A 14,457-nucleotide genomic window follows, 5' to 3' on the forward strand; every position below is an offset into this window, starting at 1 on the left:
CGAGCCCCGCATCGGGCTCTCTGCTTTGGCGGGGAGCCTGCTTCCCCCCCCCCCGCCTCTGCCTCTCTGCCTACTAGTGCTGTCTCTCAAATAAATTAAAAAAAAAAACAAAAACACTGCAACATTAAGGCAGAAAGTATACGACTAAACGTATCAGCATGGATCAGGAGAGGCAGTAGACCTGGGCTGGTGCAAAAGTGATTCCCACTCCCCCACGCCCCACCAATGACCACTGACCTGGGGCCACTAAGCGTGGCTGTGTCTCTCACCGCCTGGGCTGTTTCTGATGCAAAATCCAGGGCACCTGCCACTGGTTTGGTTACAGTGCCAACAAGCCCTTTCCCAAGGCCAGATATGAAACCGCTGACACCCCCTTCCGTTTTCACTCCTTCCACTGTCGAGGTTATCACACTGGTCAGTCCACCAATGATACCTAGTGGAAGAGACAAGGGCTGTTGTAATCTGGCCGAGGACAAAAGCAAAAGCATTTGAAGTCAAACGCCATCAATTCCGTGCCCCTGGCAAGGTAACTTAGGGGCATTCTGTTAGCCTCTCGAGAGGCTACAGGTGGACCAGCTCCAGTTGGGAACTGGCAGACTCAGACTTGCCTGCTAAGTTTAGAGTCTGAGAATATAGACTACATGTTAGTCTGAAGTGAAGTGTGTCCCGGTTAACAACAACAAAAAAAATCAAATCAAAAAAAAAAAAATCAAAGAACACCTAAGAAGTTAACAGTGGCTCCTTTCCAGTTCCCGAGTGTGGGAAGCACATGGGCGATCAGGAGACTAAGCAGACAGTAGGACTAAATCAACAGACTAGCATATAGTGGCCCTTGGGGAAAGTTGGGGTCCCATAAAATATAAGGCAGAGGGAAATAAATACAGATCCTCAGTTTTCCAAGAACGCTATATGACTGGCCAACACCAGACATTTGAAATGGGGTAAAAGCTACTGCACACTTTGCTGAAATCAGGTTTAGGCAATCAGAGTAAGTCATGAGGCCTTGATGAATGGTCCCCCTCCCCCGCCCCCCCCGCCCCCCCCCCAAAAAAAGTTGCTAAAACCAGCCGGGACTCTCCATGGAGTCTCTTCAAAAGACCAACCTAGGCCACAAAGACATTCCAGACGTTTTGAAAGTTGACAGCAATGATCTTATAGAGCATGAGAAGTGGCCAGAAGTTGGCAGAGGCTGGAGAGGACACAGACATCACAGGCAAGAAGAGGGGCCCTGTCCGGGGAGCGTTTCCAGGATGTGTGCCAGGGACACTCACAGGATGTTTACCCTTGGACGGCGGGGGCACGAGGAAGTGCTCTAGACTCTTCATCTCTAGTGAGACAAATCGGTAAAGGAAATTCCTTGGGTGAGAACGCACTAACAATCCACGTTTCTTTTGGATTCTGGGTCCATTTGCTCCAGCGAGGCCACAGCCCTCGCCCAAACTTTTGAACCAAGGTCATGGAGAGATAGGCATTACCCAGCCTGGTGCAAGTGGGGCCTGCAGAGAAAACTGAGTGGGACTCCCCATTTTGAAACCAAGGAGACTGAATGGATTCTGGTTCTTGTTATCCCTGAAGAATTTTTTCACGCCAGGCTCCTGCTCTCATGCCATCCAGGGCCTCATGTATCCTCCTCGGACGAGGCTGCCTGTTCTCGGAGATGCTGCGTGTATTGTATGAATGAATGGTCCTTGGTTGGAAGGGATTTTGCAACCAACCTTGAACCATCATCCATTTTCTCAGCATACTCCTGTGTCCAACCAAAAAGTGAGGACAGCTAGGCTTTCTCTCCACATTCCAAGGATGCGAGACAGACAAAGGCAATTATACACAGCAAAGCATTTTGTATTCACTAAAAACAGACAAACAAAACCAGTCCCTCCGACTCCCATGCACTATCATTACAGTTACTAGAAAGAATAATTAAATCTTTAACCCCAAGTGGCTGCCCAACAATCAACTTTTTGAGTCCCTAGACAGATTAATTTCAGCCACGTTTTAGCTTGATGTCTCCTTTGGGGCTGCTCCCTTTCCAGTTGGGCAGGCTTAGGAGAAGTAAAGGCATCTTGATCCAAACCCCGTGGTTAGGAAAACTGATAAACAAAAACTCTGCCCTAAACACTGTGTCCTCAGCATGAAGAGACTTAAGATTTTCTATTATTTATATTCCTCCTTCTTCCAAATGTGGATAATCTAAGCCTGATCAGTCTTGATATGACTTCTGTTAGCTTCAGACTATTTCTGAGAATCTGGTACAAATGATGCAACTCACTAAGCATTACGAAGCAGGAGCTACAGGCCAGGTATCCCATGGGGTTCTGCACTCATAAAGGTGGATACAAATGCTCTTTCCGCTCTCCTGACCTGCAGAGTCTATCAGGAAAGCAAGGTACACACAGCTGCTTAGATACACAACCCAGACTGCGACACGTGATCTGATGCTCATTAATTCTAACTGGGGATCATGGAGCTGGGCAAGCATCATTTGAGCTAAGACCTCTAGGTTGAACAGGACTTTGACAGGCAGGGATGGGAGGCAGAGGAGGGGAGGGCAGAGGACCATGAGTGAGCAAGCCCTTGGGGGTATGTATGGGGAACAGCCCAACCTTAACCCTAACCCTAACCCTAACCCTAAGGCAGCTCTACAGTGTGGCTGGGTGACAATGGATGGAGAAGTTGGCTGAGCTTACATTTCCAAGGGCCCCGAATGCCACACTAAGAAGTTGTTGAGAAAAACGCAACAAAAGGCGAATGAGTAGGAGTTAAGGCATTAAAGGTCAGAATTCAAACAAAGTCAGAGACTTAATACATTCATGCGATCACCTATATCTCTTGGGCACATGGATTTACATTCCTTTTGAATGTGCATGTATACAAGACTCAAAAACATCTGGGCCACAAACCCAGCAGCCGGTTTCACATTCCAGTTGCCATGGAAGGAATGCTCAGTAAGCAGAAGGCAAGTCTTGAAGCAGCAGTTCCATATTCTAAAAAGGGGCCCAACTGATTACACCTTACGACACTTTGGGAACTGGAGGCAGAGAACAGGAAGGGACTGCAGTGCACGCACCATTCCGAGAGGTGAAAGAGAATGAAGAACATCTCGGGCTGTAACACTTCCAACGGTGAGGAGGATAAAATAAGAGAGCCTGGAAGGGCGCCTGGGTGGCCCAGTGGGTTAAGCCCCTGCCTTCAGCTCAGGTCATGATCTCAGGGTCCTGGGATCGAGTCCCCCATCAGGCTCTCTGCTTGGCAGGAAGCCTGCTTCCCCCTCTCTCTCTGCCTGCCTCTCTGCCTACTTGTGATCTCTGTCTGTCAAATAAATAAATAAAATCTTAAAAAAAAAAAGAGAGAGAGAGAGCACGCCTGAAAGGCTATCAAGTACACCAAGCTCCCCGGCCAGGATTTCCACTTGCAGTCAGATGGCTGAGAGGGGACTTGGAGGAACTGTGGCGGAAGAGCCAGTCTTCCGGGATCACGTGACTTACCATGAGCCAGGCCATGGATGCCGGCGACAAGGTGCTCCCCACTTGTGGCTGCGTGGTATCTGATGTACTCCCGCTCCGACTGATGCCGATTGTCCATCGTTTTCCCTAAGCCGTCCGATAATGTCCCTGCGAACTGGAATGAATTAAAAACAGAAGGAGAGAGTTTTAAAGCCTCAGCACTATTTCTGCTATTTTAATTATTTTAAATAAATGCCTTGCCTTGCTCCTAACTGGGATTCGGTAAATCCCAACCGAGAGAAGAGAGATATTAATTGCTGAATTACATGTATGATGTGTCCCAGGAGACTGGTTCTTGAGCACCAGACACATTCAGATTGTAGGATGCTCTACACTGGGGGACACGAGGCTTGCAAAACAACTACTAAATGTCCACAGTGGCATCCGCCTTCCCCAGTTGTCTTGCAATTTACTGAAAAATGTATCACAAAATGACGTGGGGGAGGAGAGGTAAGCGTTGGGATTCTAGAATGTTAAGGACAGAGGCTCTTTGCTGGAGAAACCAGGGTGATTCAAAACAGGAAATGCAGCAAATTGTTGCTTTGGGGTTTGGGATCAAAACTTTTAGAGACATCCACTGCCCTCAAGTAATGTCTTTTCTTTCACTTATTCAACAATTACTGGTTGGGTAGGTGCCCAGTCCCATCGGTCAGAAGGAAAAATGAAGTATATGGAAAGGTTAACAGGTTAGGTCACCTTTCATATGAAATGGCAGACTTGAACTCACGACTTCCAATGCAAAATCCTCCCCCACAAATCAGAGAAAGATCTTATTTACCCTGGCATTCTTTTACCAGAGAAGCTGTCTCATCCATCAAAGCTGGATAAAAAGGACATAAAACTCTGTTTTGTCACAAGACAACCTGAAAAGGTTTAAAGTGACAGTTAATAAACCACAGGGTACTTATCCTCATCATTCAGGCAGAAAGAGGAAAGGATATCAAATATATAATTAACCTTCTCGGGAAAGATCTACCAAAACAAGTGGTTTAAGTGCCAATGACCCAAGACTAACCTTTCGGAGAACTCACAGGAATGTTATTTAGATACAGAGCTCGGTGCAAAGATTCAAGGCGAATTGCCTGCCTTGAAGACCCAATATACTGGGTAGCCTGGACATTGGGGGCCCGTTTCATACTGGTTTGGCAAGGAATTTTTTTTTCTTAAGGTTTTATTTATTTGAGAGAGAGAAAGAGAGAGAGAGAGAGAGAGCACGCACATGAGCGGGGAGGAAGGGCAGAGGGAGAGGGAGAAGTAGACTTCCCGCAGAGCAGGGAGCCCGATGCAGGACCCGATCCCAGGACCCCGGGATCATAACCTGAGCCGAAGGCAGACGCTTAACCGACTGTGCCACCTACGCACCCAAGGACATTTTTAGAGCACCAGGCCTGAGGCTTCATGACACAAGTGACAGGCGAAGGTGAGTTCTTGGCACAGAAGAGGGACTCGAGGAAGAACCAGCAATTCCAGGTGAAGCAATGGTTTCTGGAGCAAGAGATGGGAACACTCATTGCTTTTACTCAGTCCAAATGCTTTTATGATTTAGGGCAGTGATCACTGACCTTTCTAGAGATGCAGTCCCTATCATTATTTGCTTTTGGCCTTGCTGTCCCTGTCACTCCGTGTCTAATAGGAGAACTAAAGTTAATGAAAAGTAATCTCACAATTGCCTTTAGGTTGGAGACACCCCGGCATGTTGCAAGGCTAGCTCTGTGAATCACCAGAGAAGGCTGTAGTCAGGGATCCTGTTGGAGAGCCACTGCAGGCCATGAGTTTGGGCATCTGACCAAACCAGAGTCTAGTACTCCCTCAACCATTCCAGTAGCCACAGGAGCCTGAGCGAGGGGCCTTACTGCGGAGCCTCACTGTTGGCATGTGCAGAGTGACGACAGTCCCAACGCTGCCATCGGCAGGGTGAATCAGTGAACAGTGGCTCAGGGAATCCAGAGCATTCTTACTGTTATTATTAGTCAGCTACTAGTCCAAGAAGGAACATCCTGAACCACAAAGAAAGTCTTTCGAAGGTTTAGAATTATGGTCATCTGCACTAGGCTTTTACATAAACAAAAACAAAAACAGAAACCCGAAACAAACCCCCCCTGTGTCCAGCAGATAAACACGGGCCTCCAGAATGAGTTTCTGGAGTGGTACCATCTATAAAATTAGAGCGTCAGCCTTGGTGGTTTCCAAACTCCTTCCCAGCTTCGACAGCACATGACGTATGATCCAAGTGGGAACATCTTTATTAGGCACTTACTGAGGGCCCAGCACAGACCGAGGTGCTGCGGAGGACACACAGCAGCCTGGGACTTACTGTCCAGGGTGACAGTTTCACCGGGAAGGTCACAGTCCCCGGCAGGGAACAGGGAGCAGTAAGAGCTGGGAACGTAAACTGCGAATCGAGGGAGGAGAGGCAAACATGATCCTTGTTTTGGAAAGGATCAAGAGAACGAGTCCCTGCTACATTCTGGAATTGTGGTGCCTGCAAGTGTTCTCCAGTCGGGGCCTGGGCAAAAATGCCTCTCCGTGACCAATGCCAAGGAGGTGGCAAGACAGCGGTGGGTGAGAAAGACGTCTCCACGGCACGCCGTCTGCGCCAGAAGAGGCCTGGCGGCACCCACGCTGCACCCCAGGTCCCACTCAGGTCCTTCCCACCTCCTCAAACTCTCATTTTCCTTGAAAAGAGGTCTTTCCTTGGAAAAGATAGTAAGTTAAGGTCCTGTCTACGGATTTCTGGCAGCTGACTAGGAAGAAATGAAAAATCCCATAATACTTTCCCCCTTAACAGAATATGCGAGAATAAAATAAGAATCATCTTATTTTTTTAAGCGAATAATGAACTGTTCCAAACCACCCCCTCTCCTTCCACACCCGCCCCCCCGCCCAACAATAAAACAAGTTCAATCCCTAAGGTTTAGGAGTCAGCCTACGCTAAGAGCGTCACTGCCAACTGACCCTGCTCCAGGACTCTTGGTTCCCCCAGCACAGCCTGGTCCTGGGAGTTCTCCGTACAAAAACACCACACTGATCTCAGGAGGATGGGGTAAGATGACCCAAGAGATCACACCTCCCTCTAAATGCTGGATTCTGCCATGGGCTTCTCAGCTGCGGGAAGGTGCCCGCACCTACTCAACTCTCCCTAGGACTTCTATCTGAATTCTTACTTCCCTGTGGACAAAAAAAACTATTTACCCAAGGCAACTGGACTTGTCCTTTGTCACTTGTGAGTAAATGGAAAGGGTACAAAGATATTATTCATAGGAAACTATTACCAAAGTCTTCACCCCTGTACCTGTGACTCTGAGAACTCAGGAAATGGGAGGTTGTTGAAATCTGTGGTGCAGCCAAACTCGTACTGATTAAAGGTCAATCAGATTTTATGGGGAGAGATGCTTTATAGGAACTAATCTGGAACCAGTGAGTTGAAGGGTACCATGGTCAAAGAGGCTGGGCCCCGGGCCAATCCCCTGGGCTTCTGAGTATGAATCCAGGGCACCAAAAGCTTGTGGCCTTCTCTCACTGTGGGAGCACTTAGTCATACTTAATTCCAACTCTCTCATTCCCCACCTCGGTGGGAAAATAAATCACACCCCGTATCTTATTTCTCCCTCAAAGATAGGGTAAGCACATGGGCTGGAGAGGGCGGTGATTCCAGTAAGCACTCTGTATGGGTGCCCTCTGGCACAGGTCTGCTCTGAGGCAGGGAGGAGTCATTTCACCCACGACCTTGAGCTAGAGCACTATAGTCAGCCCAGAGCAGAGGTATCCATGAGAGCCACAGGGCCATGTGGGAGTGACCGGTGTGGGACATCTTTTACCACCCCATCCCTGGTTTTGCCCATTTTATCTTATTTTTTAAAGATTTATTTATTTAGGGACGCCTGGGTGGCTCAGTGGGTTAAAGCCCCCCCACCCCGCCTCTCTGCCTGCTTGTGATCTCTGTCAAATAAATAAATAAAATCTTAAATAAATAAATAAATAAAATCTTAAAAAAAAAAAAAGATTTATTTTGAGAGAGAAAGAGCAGGAGGAAGGGCAGAGGGAGAGAATCTGTCGAGCACACTCTGCATGAGTGAGGAACCTGACATGAGGCTCCATCCCACACCCTGTGAGATCATGACCCAAGACAAAACCAAGAGTTGAATGCTCAGCCGACTGAGCCACCCAAGCACCCCTGCCCACGTACGTTAAAAAGAAGCCAAATGTCTCGCAATTCAGACTCATTTTGAACTTTCCTCAGAGCAGATGCTCTTTGGCGAGCTCACAGACATCAAAATGGGGAATGAAGCTCGGGGACAGATATTCAGGGAAGGGGAAGCTGCCCTTAGAGGCAGTGGGGGAAAGGCTGGAAATCACAAGGATATGAGCAAACACAATCCAGCTACGCATCAGCCCAACACTCCACCAGATGCGTGAGCGACATGGACTGTGCGCCAGGCTAGCAAACGGGAATCCTAAGCCAGAGATGGTTTCTGCCTTCTGCCTCCAAGGACCTCGGTCAGGAGGTCTGTGTCCGGCATAACGGAAAGACCTTCACCCTGACTTCGGCTTCTGACTGTGACACTTAATAGCTGTGAGATCAGGGGCAAGGAATTTCACCTCTGTGGGCCTACTTCTTCGTCTTTAAAATGGGGTGAGGACATCCACCTAGAAGGATGCCTGAAGGATTAGACAGAATGTGTGAGGCACTTAGCACAGAGCCCGAGACGCATGAGGCATCCAATGAGAACAGTACTGAGTTATCTGAACTTCGACATCGTCTCACGCAACATGGGAACAATCAGGTTCCACGGGGCTATAGGCAGGATGACACGAGACGGTGTGCGTGAAAACGCTCGGCAGGTGTGTCCCCGGAGAAGCGGCAGCGGGCCGCAGAAGGCCATGGAAGCACAGGACAGACAGCGGAAGCCCGGCTTGAGCACGGGGACGGGACTAGCACCTGGAGGGTCATCTACAGCTAATTCATGACTGTCTTCGGTAAAAACAGTATCTGGACACCAGAAGGGGCATTTGTGGAGACTTAAGTCAATCTAGCTCATTTTGTAGCAATTTCAAGTCCACACAAAGCTTAAGATTTCAAAAGTTTCCAAGGAACAGAAGGTCCTTCAGAAAACCTGCTATCACACTTGCAAAGACAACACCGATTTCCCCGTCCTTCACTGAAGGAAGCCTCGGCACACACCACACTTACAAATTCCGGCCGCAGCCCAAAATCATTAATTTCTAGAAAGCCCTATTTTCGGCAAGGGGGTGAAAATCTCAGAAGCACTTCAAGATGCCAGCGCCACAGCAGAGCTGATGCACACGGTCAGTACCCCACCTTCCAGAAAGCATCCCATGGTCCCTCGAAATGGAGCCCTTACAAAGTAGCCCGGGTTTGGGGCCAGGCTCGGGACAGCTGATTTTGTAAAACTGAAATTCAAGTAGATGCTGGAATGATGCAAGAGAAAAAATTCACACTGTGTCCCTCTGTTCTGTCCGATCAGTTTTCCTGACTGTTTCATGATATTCAGCAAGCACGGGATGCCGGAGACATTTGGCCAGTGTAACGGGAGCCTGGGCTTGAATTTCTGCCCCCTTCTCTGGGGTTCTTCTTTCACAGTTATTTACCTAATGGAAATTTCCTCTTTAATATCCTTGCTCCACTGAGTAATTGCTGGTGACAGTACTTCTCTTGTCACCGGGGCAAACGGTGGCCACCTATAACAGGAAAGGGAGAGAAGTGACAGGGCTCTGCGGCGGGAGGGGGGTCTTACGCTCTCCCAACCGGAAAGCTGTTCCGCAGCGAGTCTCAGCTACGAGCGCAGTGCTGGTCCCAGGCCGCGCTGCCTGGGATCCCTAAGCCAGGGCAGGTCCACTCGGAAAGCCCCGCAGTCCACACTGTGCCCGTGAGTGTGCATCCTGGAAGCAGCTGCTCAACCCTCCCAAGCCTCAGTTTACCCCTTCTACAAAAAGTCTGACTCCAAAGGGTTGCTTTCAAGGGTTGCAGAGAGAAAGCAAAATGCCTGGCACAGTGTATGGCACCCAGTGGGGACCATCGATTTTGACACGTTTCTTCAGAGTGGTCCAGAGGCTTAAACTTGCAAGCGCTCTCCAACTCTGCTTCGAGACTGGGTAGAAAAATGCCCTTCAAGTCACTTCACAACGAAAGTCTTCACCACTTCCCCCTGATTCACATTGTTAAACAGCCACAGTTAAAAACGATTCTCAGTGTGAGTTTTGCCTTGATGCTGAAAACCGCTTTTGTGATCCTTGTAAAGAGACAAGAGTGAAAGGAGCATGGGTTCCAGCCCACAACGGGTATCTGTCACTCACACAAGGCAAACCAAACAGTGAGTCCTTGCTCTGCTCCACTGAAGGGGCAGGCTGGGACTGGGGGAAGGAGGAGAGAAAGGAAGGGAGGGAGGGAGGGAGGGAGGGAAAAAGAGAAGAAGGAGGGAAGGAACATGGAACGAGTTGAGGTTTGGCAAGAAAGAGGCATTTTTGGACCCCAGATCTCTATCCACTAGAAGTGGGACAGGTTTGTCTGTTTTCAGTTCTACTTGGTTGTGATTATGTAGAGCCCTTAAGGCAAAGAGAGAAAGGGGAAAGAATCCAGAACAGAGACCCTGCATAAGAATAATACAGATACTTTCTTTTTTTAAAGCTAGGACTGACTTTCTACTTTAGTAACATGCCTGAGTCAATGACCTTGCTTTTTTGGGGGGGTGTGGGGGTCTGTGGAGATGTAAAAGCCCTCCTACCCTAAGACCTACCCATGTTGCTATTTCACGGATAAACACTTATCAGGCAACAGACACTCCTTTTCAGTTAAGAAACACAGTTATCCAAAGCCACCCAGAATTATCTCGGCACACAAGGTCTGAACATAAGCAACAAAGTCAGACCTCAAGATCGTCCTGGTTCTTAACTAGCCCAAGACACACGCCTGCTGAATTGGCAAGTCTCACTTGCTATTCTGCAACTCTGACCCGATTGTGAACTCGGATGTTGTTTCAGATTAATCTAGAAGCTCAGAGTGGTTTGAGGCACTCTCCTAAAAAGGTTTTGCCTTTTCTTTCAAAGGGACTGGTGGAGTTGGCTGTAAGGTGGAAAGCACACGGGGAAGCACACGGGGAAGTTGGCTGTAAGGTGGAAGCACACGGGGGTAGCAGACACGTGCCGCTGCTCTGGTGCGTCAACTGGCGCTGTTTGTCCTACACCAGTCGTGAAGAATCGTGTGGGCAGGATGGCTCTTTCGACCCAGCTGTGGGAAGGGATGATGTCCTACTTTTAGCCCTTCATCAACTTCATGATAAGTTTTTCCCCAGAAGGGATACAGGATGGAGTTGAGGGTGCCAGGCTTCCCGCTCATCTGCTGCTGAAAACCCCCCGAAGCACGTGGGAGAAGCTGAAGGCGGGCTTCTGGACCACCGGTGCTGGTCAAGGGGGGGGAAGCCTGCCCACCCCGTGAGTGACCTCCAGCTTCACCATCCCGACAAGATTATTCAATATGCACACATGGCCAGTGCCTCGGTACTGAATCAGGAGATCGATCACGGTGTAGGGGAAACAAATCCCTCTGCGGCGGTCACAGAATAATGCCTGACTGTGTGCATACACGATTTCAACTCTAGGGAAGCACACAGGCTTTGGGAAAAGCCAGGCGTCCTGATCCCAGCTCTGTCACAGTATCAGCTCGGTGAACGTGAACAAAACACACTCTCTTCAGGGATCAGTATCTTCATCTATAAAACAGGAAGAACACGACCTATAGAGTCACTGGGGTAATCCAAAGAGACCTTGTTTTTAAAAGTACTTGGGGGAAAAACACACACACAAAGCACTGTGTAAATGCTGAGGGTAATTACTACAAATCCTTTTATTCTAGTGAGCGCTCTGCTCCCCCTTCCACCCCGACTGAATCCTGCCTGTCTCATCCTGTACTACGGGAACCACCTCATACCTGTTCTGGAACAAAGGAAAGCATCAAGAAGTCAATTATAAATAGACGGAAATCTCAAAATACAGAAACTAAAAATGGAATTGGAACATTTCACAACAGAAAAGAAGCTCATCTCGTTCCTAGTCACAAGCGACTTCATTCTTGTAAAGTACTTTGTATTTCCAATAAATATATTCTCTTTAATGCCGAGTGTCTGGGGAAGAAAGGGAGGGATAACACCGTAAAGAACATTCAGAGATGCTAGACACCTGAATGTGCTGGGCTTCTTACTGAAAAAGTCAGAGAGGCTTCAAGGGTTTCAAATATCTTGATGGGTTGTTTTTTTTTTGTTTTTGTTTTTGTTTTTAAGATTTTATTTATTTATTTGACAGAGAGAGATCACAAGCAGGCAGAGAGGCAGGCAGAGAGAGAGAGAGGAGGAAGCAGGCTCCCCACTGAGCAGAGAGCCTGATGCGGGGCTCGATTCCAGGACCCTGAGATCATGACCCGAGCCGAAGGCAGCGGCTTAACCCACTGAGCCACCCAGGCGCCCCTTGTTTTGTTTTTTAAGTAAGAAAGCGGTCTCCAGCTGGTTTCTTCAGATAAATGACGTTTTGAATGTGTGTGCGGCCGAACAGGTAAAGGAAAGCTTCCAACTGCTGAAGACCATAGCATAACTTTTGGAATTGTAAACGTGGACCAACAATGTTTACTACGTATCAGGCACTGTTCTTAGGGCTGGCCATCTATGAAATCATTTATAAATTTAATCCACACAACCGCCGTAGGAGGTCGGCTCTATTTTCCCCATTGTACAGATGAAACTGGAAAGACCATGATCATCTGTAACAAAAGCCTGCTAAGAACCTACCTACACTTGATCCTGGGTCATCTATGGGGAGAACCCAAACATGATTTTTGTTATTCCCTCCATGGAAAATTCCTTCCTGAATGCCAGTGAAAATCGCATAGAGATGCCAAGGAGACATCTCTCCTTTCTTAAGCAGTGGTAGTGACAGATGAAGGAAGCAAAAATTACATGCAAATCCCTGAACAAGAAAGTCAGGCTGCAATCCCCTTCCTTGACCAGTTTATCCCAACTCAAGACACCCTGCCCCCTTCCATCACCCATTCGTTGCCGTACGCCACATAGTCTTTGAAATCAGAAAGAATCTACTTCCTCCTTTCCCCCAAACCTAGTGTTTGGCACCTGGGAGAACAAGGGAAGGTGACCCTCTCTTTTGGGGGTTAGGACGAGAATGGGAGGCAGCTCAGCTTCGAGGCACTTAAGCCCTGTCTCATTTTTCCTGAGACCCGACTTGCTCCTAAGCTCAAAGGAAAGGCTGAAAGAAGGCTCTTTTTCTTTCTTTTTTTTGGGGGGGCGGGAAGATGCGGTGGGGGAGAGGGAGAGAGAGAATCTTAAGCAGACTCCCTGAGGGGCGGGGTTCAATCTCACCACCCAGAGATCATGACCTGAGCTGAAATCAAGAATCAGATGCTTCACTGACTGAACCACCCAGGCATGCCCCAAAGGTTCTTTTAAAAATGGACTTGAATGTTCCCAACACCTCAGATGGGCTTAAAATAAAAACCAAAGGCAGTTTAGCAATTTCCCAACAGCTCCTAAGAAACCTCTGCTCTTTGCCTGATCCCTGGATTCCTTAGTGGCCTTTCCCGAGGGCATTCTTGCCTTTGCCGTCTTTCAGCCCTACAAAGGCTGAGCTGAGAGAGGACATTCCGACTTCACACCCATCTACTTCCTATAGATTTGGGTGTTTGTTTTTTTTTTTTTTTAAAGATTTTATTTATTTGACAGACAGAGATCCCAAGTAGGCAGAGAGGCAGGCAGAGAGAGAGGGGGAAGCAGGCTCCCTGCTAAGCAGAGAGCACGATGCGGGGCTTGATCCCAGAACCCTGGGATCATGACCCGAGCCAAAGGTAGAGGCTTTAACCCACTGAGCTATCCAGGTGCCCCTAGATTTGGGGTTTTTAAAGCCTGCTGAATTAGCCCTTTCCAGGTTAGCAGGTTTCAGGCCTAAAAAACAAGTCTTGGAATGAGGAAGAAAACCCAATCCATTTAACTCAACAGTGGAAAGAGGGAATGTGAGCAGGGAGGCTTCAAAAGTACTAGTATATTCAGTTCTACTAGTGTAATATTCTATTATTACGTTCTACCATCTCAGCTGAATGATAGGCCCTGGTATTCATTTGATTGTCCTTTGAGCTAACCATACACTATAAAATGCTCTACTGATCGACTCTTCCATAACTTAAAAAATGTTTATGGCACTTGTTTTCTAAATATGCGACTAAAGGCAGAATTCATTTTTAAAAATAAGAATTCGCTTCATAAAAATCATGCCTGTATCTGAAATACCACCATATTCCAAAGCATCACGAACAGAATGTTTTCTGAATTTTGGCGAGCAGGCAGGAAAAGAGGAAGCCAACCAATAACCTAAGGGGGAAAAAAAATTAAAGATAACTTGGACAGCTATTTCTTAGAATCTTGTAGAAAACTTCTTGCCATGATGGAGTCAAAAGCTAACCGTCTAGAGATCGTTTCTGTATTCAATACGCTCCTTCCTTCCTTCATCAAGAACAAGGGAAATCTTAGAAATGAACCACTTAGCAAAAGGATGAGAGGCTAAATGTAGTGAAGAGAGGTAGCTTGCATGGTCTGATAACCCAGTTAGCCCCAGAGACCTGAAACTCGTCAGCTCAGACACACGATAATGGTTGTTATTGCATGTCCCTAACTTCCTCTCCTGCTTAGGCGTCACGATGTCCACTAAGGGGACCACGTGCCACGGGAGGTTACTGGGCACTTAATGTGTGATTAGTATGGATTAAGATACACTGTAAATATAAAATACATATTGGAATCCAAAGACAAGATGAAAAATAATAACGTAAAACATCTCAATTATTTTTACATACTGATTACAGGTTGAAATGATGATATTTTGGATATTATGGGTCAAATAAAAATACTTAAAATAATTTCTTCTGTTTCTTTTTACCTTTAAA

The 14,457-nt window shown here is 47.5% G+C and overlaps 1 protein-coding gene across 1 annotated transcript in view; it reads right to left on the reverse strand.

The window, feature by feature from the left end:
* Window positions 1-14,457, reverse strand: part of LOC111154928 (vacuolar protein sorting 13 homolog D) — a 255,254-nt gene that overhangs the window by 47,907 nt on the left and 192,890 nt on the right. Inside the window, exons 66-67 of the mRNA XM_022514884.1 lie at window positions 3,486-3,618; window positions 238-433 (exon numbers count right to left, since the gene is read on the reverse strand). Coding sequence (XP_022370592.1) covers window positions 238-433; window positions 3,486-3,618 — 329 coding nt within the window. The remainder of the gene's footprint in view (window positions 1-237; window positions 434-3,485; window positions 3,619-14,457) is intronic.

The sequence above is a fragment of the Enhydra lutris genome, unplaced genomic scaffold (genome assembly GCF_002288905.1).
Source record: "Enhydra lutris kenyoni isolate GAN:26980312 unplaced genomic scaffold, ASM228890v2 scaffoldscaffold38, whole genome shotgun sequence".
Lineage (NCBI taxonomy): Eukaryota > Metazoa > Chordata > Mammalia > Carnivora > Mustelidae > Enhydra > Enhydra lutris.